Raw genomic sequence first — 9,092 nt, 5'->3', positions numbered from 1 at the left:
CGGTTCGAGCTTGGTGAACACCAGAAAGACAGGGAAGCCTAAAAGGGAAAGAAATTTACCTTGTCATGAAGGAAACAGTTGGCATACACATGCCAGTCAGCAAAAAAATGTTATTGACTAGGAAAACTCGCGACACTGTAACCGGACGAGATGAGATACATTGCCAATTCCTGAACATCTATCTGATACTAGAGTATCTCTTTAAAATGTCCTTTTCTGTATTTTCCGCAAAATATATGATAATGCTTTCTAATTCACTTTTTTTTTTTTTAATTAAAAGTAAATTCCATAATAAAATAACTTCGGTTGTCCACTGAATGGTCTCTTTTTGTGGGTCATTTTCTATGTTGTAGATCAAAATACATTGATACTTTGTACTTTAATCCAGTTTATCACCTCACCAGGGGTGTCGTCTGGTTTAAGTTGATTTTCATACATCACCAGCTGCGAGTCTGCGTTGAAGCCATTGACAAACAGCGATTGCAGAACCATTTTTTTCGGTTTGCTTTCTCGTTGATGTCAAATCCAGAAACCCAGCGTTTTATCCGAATGCATTCAGCTTTTCAACTAAATGAGATATTAATGAAATCCTTCATCAATTCAAATTAACAATATACCTTCACCACGGGCCATTCGGCAACTCAACGTTTCAATTCCGGATTTTCTCCGGGTACTCCGATTTCCTCCCACATTTAATCCCGCGCGCTAACATCCGGGCTCACAAGAACGATTGAACTTGTTACACATAATTGTTGTAAAAGACGAACAAATACATGATATGAGAATTGACTTTGATGTCTGGCCACATGGTAGGGAGTTCTTTTCTGTGTCACAATTGGAAACAGTTGAAATGCATGAAAGTTCAAAAAAACAGATTTGCTATCAGAATTGACCCCCCCCCCCACCCCCACCCCACCCCTATGGACTTTTAATCCTTGTTTCATACCATAGAAAGGGTCAGATTGCTCGGACTATGCCCAGATATATGCAACCAGGATTGACCTCGGGATACCCATCAACGTTATTTTGGTGTAATAGGAAAAGGACTCTGTGACGAAATACACTTTGAATAATGCTTTATATATATATATATATATATATATATATATACATATAATGTGTATACCATGATATGAGATTTTTTGTCTCATTTGCCGAATCAAGTTAAGGAGGATTGTAAACTTGTAACTTTTGATGTAATAAGCTTGTATACAAATATTCCACATAATTTGGGAATTGAGGCCATTAGCTATTGGTTGAATAAATGTCCTGGAAAAGTGAATTCTAGATTTGATAAACAATTCATTGTTGAAGCATTAAAAATTGCATTTGAAAACAATACGTTTTGTTTTAATGGTAATTTTTACCAACAGTGTAAAGGTACTGCAATGGGAACAAAGGTGGCCCCTACCTATGCGACGCTTGTCCTTGGGTATTTAGAAGATAAACTTTATACAAATGTTAAAAACACATTTAGTGTTACTTTTGCAAATTATTTTAAAGACAACTTTTTGAGATTTCTAGATGATTGCTTTATTATTTGGCCTCCAGGTGAGAATCTTCTGGAATTTTTCAATATGCTAAATGCCTTGCATCCCGATTTGAATTACACAATGGAGTTAAGTGAAAAAGGAATACCTTTCTTGGATATTTTTGTAGAAATTAAAGGACAAAATATTGTTAGCGATATATATTGTAAACCTACAGATTCTCACAATTATTTGGATTTCTTTTCAAATCATGCTAAACACACTAAGCTTAACATTCCATATGGTTTAGCATCGAAATTAGTCACGGTTGTTAGCGATAAAAAAATATTAGAAGATAGATTGGACGATTTGAAACTTTATCTTAAAAGCAAACGTTATCCTGCTGAAGTGGTACTAAACGCCATACAAAGAGCTAAAGAGAAAGGCCCTGTCAGTGTTAATTTAGAAAGAGCTAACACCAAAGATGCTGATATCATACCATTTGTTACTACTTACAATCCAAATAATTGTAATATGTTTCCTGTCGTTAAACATTTTGTAAATTTTATGAAAAACAGTGAGAACATGAAGTGTATTTTTGATAAGAAGAAGATTATAAACTGTAAAAGACAACCTAAAAACTTAAAACGTTTACTATGTACATCCAAATTTGATATGAATACCACAAATGTTGTCACTGGTGTAAAAAAAATTAAGAAACCAAGGTGTGGTACATGTAAGATTATCATTGAATGTAAAGACTACGTTTTTGCAAATGGTTCCAAAATAGAAATTAGATCAGACATTAACTGTAATTCTAAGAATGTTATTTACTCTTTAATATGTAAACAATGTGGTGAATTTTATATCGGACAGACCGGATGTGAATTGAGAATACGAATGAATGTACATAGACAACAAATGAAGGACAATGAACTAAGATTTTTAAAAGTTAGCAAACATATGCATCGATGTTCTAAAGATGATTTTCATGTGTTACCTATTTACAAACTGAATAGCGACGATGTAGTTGCAAGAGAAATTAAAGAAAATATGTTTATAAAAGTCCTCAAACCCAGCCTGAATGCACAATGATTTTTGCAATGTATTGTATGTAGATGTTTTCTTTGTCTTGGTATTGTTTGTGACGTCACTATGCTTCTTTATTTATGACGTCACTAAAATTGTTGACTATACAAATATTGATGACGTCATGTAACCAACGGTGATAAATAAACATCAATCCGCCTGAAGAAGCCCTAGAAGGCAGAAAGGCCTAGCGGACAATCTGAAAAAAATGTTTTTATTCTATATTTTCCTTCGCAAGGACTTATTTATTTATTATCTACTATATATATATATATATATAAATAAAATAATAAATGCAACTCGTGCAATTCCTGAAAGTAATAATAATAATATTTATTCAGGTAAAATAGGCATGTTATTACAAGATATCACAATTTAGAATAAAATATATAATTAAAATCACATTGCAGCTTGTAAATAAAAAAGAGTGTTTTTTATTAAGACTGAGAATAATAATAGGTCTGACCTAATAAAAGGGTTTTTAACTCAATCATTGACATATATCACAGAGTATAAAAATCTAAAAAAAGTCTGATACACTGTAAAAAACAACAACAGATATTACTATAATATGAAACAAAATGAGACAGACTATCATAGTAAATGAAGGTATTTATTTATAAATAGATCGCATAATAGGAGTGGTGGTGATTGCCATTTACCTAGGCTTACCCATAAAAGCCACATAGTGGCTTATTTCCAATGGGGTCCTTTAAAAATGGAAGAAAAATAATAAAAAATGAAGAAAAACAATCCGGTAACGGTTCAGATATCACAGAATAGGATATGTGTGTATCATATTCGATAATTAATCAGTAAAATTGTATTTCCTATATAGAAAACAATACATAATGCTTATTTTATAGTGGCAGACAGCTTTTTATAGTAGCAAACTATAGAATATTTTTACATAGTTATTTTCAAAGATATCAAAATAAAACAAACTAAATATACTGACAGATCTTTGCATAACTGTTTCTAGAAAGGCATGAAAACTTGAAATTTGAAATCATTGTGCAATGCCGCAAGTCAAGCTTTCCAAGGGTTGGGGGTCCCCCTACCAGCGAGGTCTGCTCGACCTGCGCCATTGCACAGGTCTATTTATGTATTTTGTGACAAAAGAATGAAAATGTAATACATGTGTGCTCAATAGTAGACAAAGAGATCATCCACTTCATTTTTTGATTGAAGCATAAGGTGTTTTTTAGAATTGGTTTTGAATTTATGTTTGTTTTGATATTTTTGATATGATCCGGTAAAGAGTTCCAATCTTTAGCAGCCGAAAAGAAAAAAATAGATGTTTCTGTACCCTTGACGTTTTTAATAGCGAAATTTGAATTTCCAGATCTAGTACCATATCATTATGTGTTGTTGTACTGAGGGCATTTCTCATTAAAGATGTTAAATGCATGATTTAAACGAAGTTGACGAACTCTTCCCTCTACATTGAGCATACTATTTTTTTGTAGTTCAGTTCATGTAATTCTTGTCCTGTTGTTTAAGTTAAGAATGAAACGGACCATTTTATTTTGGGTTATTTGTAACTTTTTTTTATATAATTTTGAAGTAAATGATATATACCAGCTATTATAACAAATAAAATAGCTGGATCTGTAAATAACAACAAACAAAAAAGACAAACAAATATCATGATAAAATGGAACTTTATAAATCAGTTATTTAATCAAGCTTTCCTTTTTTTCCTTTTTTTAAACAATTAGAGTATAATTCCAGTCGAAGAATTTAACATTTTAACTCATTTCAAATAAAAGTATGGATGACACGGTGTGTTTTAAATAGAAACAAAAATTAAGTTTATAACAGTGGTAAAAAAAAAAAAAAATGTCCAATGGAAAGTATGCTCTTAAAATCCATAATTTTAATGCAATAGGTTATAAGAATGAAAAGACATGCAATTTTATCAGAGTTGTTTCCCTTCGATCACCTTACAGCTACATGAGCCGTCTTTTACAGCGTTTAGCAAATTTTAGCGTTCTGTGTTTTCCCATGCAAAGCTTGCAATGAGAAATATTTATCTTTGGACTGAATTTACCCAAATTGTGTAAACTCGTACCCGAAACATCATACAACAGGTCAAAGTTGGCAACTGAACCGACTTTGCCGACCGTTTGACAACCCAGCTGAAATGCTAATGAGGATGTCGTCAGAGAATGACATACGCATGCGTACTGACTTCAACTAACACAGTCTACGGGGTTTCTTATACTGATTCAGGGAGACCGCACCCCATCATAGGAAAAGGGAAACTGATTAATGCCGGCCAGAGAGCAGTGATTTCGGGAGACTGTATGACCGAATAGTGGGAGTTTTCGGGCCCCCTTTTTATATATTGATGTAAGTATAATAACGTACGACACAATCGGTGCATCTGTGGAATTAATCGTTTGGGAAATTCGCCGATTTAGCTGTCTCTCAAACAATAGACGAGCTGTTAGCTAGCCGCCATTTCCGTCTGTCAGAACGGTGTTTACGTTTTTTACTTCCAGACCTGTGTCCCGTTATCTATTACAATGATGTGAAATAAGTTTTCGATGTATGTGTGATACCGATTGCATGTCAAAGAACAGACAAATTGGATAGATCTTTGTTATTTCTGCATCATCATACGGTGTTTTATTTGGTCCATTCATTTACCGTACATTGTTTACCACATCATACAAAGTATCTTTTTGACAACTTTGTTGCAATGTACGTTGAATCGGCTCTGCAATCAATTAGAGCAACAAATTATGCAGTTTGTTACGGATTTCCATGATATTTGGAAAAATATTTTGAGGATGTTAAGATGCAGACGGTGGCTGAGCATGAATTTTGTGAAAGCAGCCATTTTCAAAGATGGCGATCATGCATACATTGTGCATAATTACTTGTGAAATTCATGTTGTCCAAAATACGGGATATTTCATGTCTGCATGATGAAAATCGGTATTATTATGGGTGTGGTGAATAAACAGGATTACAGATTCCGTGTGATGGATTCATGTGGATGTGGAAATCATCACTGAAGCAATAGTATGTCTGGGTTAGAACATCTTTTCACGAGCTGAAATATTGATCATAATTGATTAGTTTGGTCTGGCTGGAGGTCTTTGTATGGCATGGTTGTAGCCAGCTATAAATGAAGAATGTGTTGAGTAATTTTCATGATTACCAGTGATATTTATTCTACAAGATCACTGTGAATAATAATAACAATATAAAAATATTTTCGCAAATATAGTGAAGTGCCAAAAGCCTTCCAGATATGTTATTTTCCCCACGGATTCCACGGTTATTGACCTTTTGTTAATTAATATTCGTATAACTTCGTATAGATCTCACTTCAGTTTGACAAAATATGCCCGACTTCAAAAGAGAATTATTCACACCGTTAATTCCTAATTATATTTGTAGAATAATCAGCATGTTTTTACGATTTTTAGGGCTATCATACTTTTTGTGCATTAAATGTTGGACCATCACATTACAATCATGTATGTATTATATGTCTTGAAGTAACTATTTAGTGTAGTCCATTTCTGTGCATTTTAAGTCCCTTTTCTGCAAAGATTATTTTTATATATCCGGACAGATTCTGTTATTGGTTTATGAATCCTCATTATCCTCTTATATGAAAAGAAAATAATTCAATTATTCTGATGACAGACTGACAGTTGTTGCCATGTCATGATGGCTTTAGACGTATAAACAAATAAAAGTCTACATTGATGGAAGCTTGAATGTTCACACCCCTTCACTTACTGACTTGTATTAACTGTGAAGCAAACAATGTCTGACTTGAGATATCTGCTGTAAAAATATGTATGATTGATGTTTAAAAGCTATAATGCTATGTAAGGCACTATTAGAATGATACGAAACATGCTGAAGGTAAGTAATTTTGGAATCATTTAAATTTGGTCAACTTTTTCCTGATGATCTGTGAGGAAACTAGTTTTGCTATTCATACTCAGGCAAATGAATGCCACTGAAATAGACCACTGTAGCCCAAAATGGTCACAACATTGACTCACTACTGGAGAATTTGTCCACTGGTTGAACAAAAGTTCATCAATTTCAACTGAATGGAGAATATGAAATAAACATAATATGATTTATGAAATTACATATATAATCAGTAGATATATATGCTTTAATATATTGTATTTTTTTTGCATTTCAGATTTTTTTCTTTTTTAAAAACTAATCATGTCGGAACTGGAACAGCTACGACAGGAAACTGAACAGTTAAAAAATCAAATCAGGGTAAGTCTATACCAGATTGTTACGATAAACTATATATAATTAGAGGTAAAAAACGTATAATCATAGTAAGTGTGTGTATTCCGCCTATTGTTTGTTCTTCTGGTGTGCATTCCACTTCCATAACTTGTGACAATTGCGTATACAGTGTAGATGTTTCTTCCATTCTAGCAAGGAGGAAAAGTACTAGCATATCCTTCAGGTAACTCTGGTATTAAAGTCCAGAATACCTTATTCGCCACATTTGGTGGTCTTCCCCAAATAAGCGCTCCTCTCCCTTTTTCACAAGGAATTCAAATTAAATAGACGCCTTTCCAGACCTGAGTGACCAGGCCCAATCAATAGCATTCATTTCAATAGCATTTGGGATGTATAGGTGCCATGAATCTGAGGCATACATGTTTCATTGTTTGTCTTATTTACATGAATATGTAAACATGAGTCTAAATATAGTATTTATTCAATGCTATTAAAACTTCAGTTTTAAACCTATTGGCTAACTTTATACTTTTACTAACATGATCGAGTTGTGGTTCTACTCATCTCTTTAGTTTGATTTGTTCTTCTGGCCAGACTTCTGAATTTCATTTAGGAATCCATCAAATAGGAAACACTCGCCCACTTCTTAGTCTTCCTTATCTGTGTTTCAAAACTCACTAATTCCTCCGTGTTTTATCGGGGTACTTTTTAGGTCTGTTTATATTGGACCCATCTCCCCAATTAAAAAAGCATGAGATATTTCCCAATCCCCTTAAAATGACCAATTGAAAAATCTAAAAAAAAATAAAAATAAAAAAAATGTGCAAAATCAAATAATTCTTCCCGACTGACCAAGTTCTCAAAATTAAGCTATATATATGACAGGCTGATCAAGTTGTCATAAAAGGGAAAAAAGTTGTGAACACTATAAATTTCATATGTTTTAAGGTTACTATAATAATCATGATCCAAATTTCTTAAAATGGTTATGTCAATTCTTTTTCCCCTATTACATCCCGGGGTCTGTTTCCCAAACTCCACTAATTAACCCCTGTCCCCGTGACAGTGTATACCAGAATGGAGAAATAGCATGTGTTTTATGCATGGGATGAGGATAATTAATCAATATATGGCGTGACACTTAGGATATTTGTATTAATGCACTGATCGGTATCGCTGTATCATGATACATTTCATCAGTGATAAAGAAAATTGCATGAAATGTTATTGTTTACTGTGAAAAAATACAGTTATCTAGAAGTTTATCAAATACTCGGATGAGAGGCTGCAAGTATAGCATTCAAATTGAAAACATCAACCTACAGATCTAGAACAGACTCGGAAGATGGGGCCTATGATGAGACTGAATAAATACTTGGGAATTTAGTAAACCATTATTCCTGTTAAAAACAAAATTGTTTTGCCTTGTGGTAAGTATCATATTGAAAGAGAGATATCATGGCATGTATCTTACCGTACAGTTTGTCCAAGCACTAGTAACATGTTAGGGCTGGAACAATACACAAAACCTTTCTTACAATATTAACATAGGGAGAATATTGACACATATTCCAACTCCAAGAACTGTTTCGCTATCTCCCATAGTAAAAGTCTTATCATAGACTGTAACCATATAAGGGGGGTCACAATACGCCAAGAGTGTATCACGATATATTGCAATACAGAACAAATATAATTGTGATACCTATCCTGTTATATTGTCATAGGAAAGATGTGCTCGATTTTATAATAACTTGTTGTCATAATGTTATCAAACTTAATCATATATAATATGGATTACATAGATTTTAAGATTTTTAGGTCACCTGAGACAAAGGCCCAAGTGACCTATTGCGATCGCCTTTTGTCCGTCGTCGTCCGTCGTGCGTCCGTAAACAATTTACATTTTCGAATTCTTCTCCAAAACCCCTGAACCAATTTAAATGAAATTTTGCAGGGACCTTCCATGGACAAAGGTCAACAAAAATAGTTGCCGGTTTAGTCCTAAGCCCCCAGGGGCCTGAGGGGCGGGGCCAAATAGGGTCAAATTGACTAAAATTTCAAAAATCTTGTCCTCCAAAACCCCTGAACCACTTTCAATGAAATTTTGCAGGGACCTCACATGGACAAAGGTCAACAAAAAAAGTGGCCGGTTTAGTCCTACGCCCCCAGGGGCCTGAGAGGCAGGGCCAAAAAGGGTTGAATTGACTAAAATTTCAAAAAAAATCTGCTTCTCAAGACCAAGATATGGTAGAATCAAATACTCTTCATAGATGGAAGGGTCTTAAGGTG

The 9,092-nt window shown here is 33.8% G+C and overlaps 1 protein-coding gene across 1 annotated transcript in view; it reads left to right on the top strand.

The window, feature by feature from the left end:
• Positions 1-4,770: 4,770 nt before the first annotated feature.
• Positions 4,771-9,092, top strand: part of LOC110461099 (guanine nucleotide-binding protein subunit beta) — a 24,860-nt gene continuing 20,538 nt past the window's right edge. The window contains exons 1-2 of the mRNA XM_021514389.1: positions 4,771-4,913; positions 6,742-6,824. Coding sequence (XP_021370064.1) covers positions 6,768-6,824 — 57 coding nt within the window. The 5' untranslated portion in view covers positions 4,771-4,913; positions 6,742-6,767. The remainder of the gene's footprint in view (positions 4,914-6,741; positions 6,825-9,092) is intronic.

The sequence above is a fragment of the Mizuhopecten yessoensis genome, unplaced genomic scaffold, assembly GCF_002113885.1.
Source record: "Mizuhopecten yessoensis strain PY_sf001 unplaced genomic scaffold, ASM211388v2 scaffold1379, whole genome shotgun sequence".
NCBI classification, from domain to species: Eukaryota; Metazoa; Mollusca; class Bivalvia; order Pectinida; family Pectinidae; genus Mizuhopecten; species Mizuhopecten yessoensis.
The sequence above is the reverse complement of the archived record's forward strand: the minus strand, read 5'-3'. Positions and strand labels throughout refer to the sequence as shown.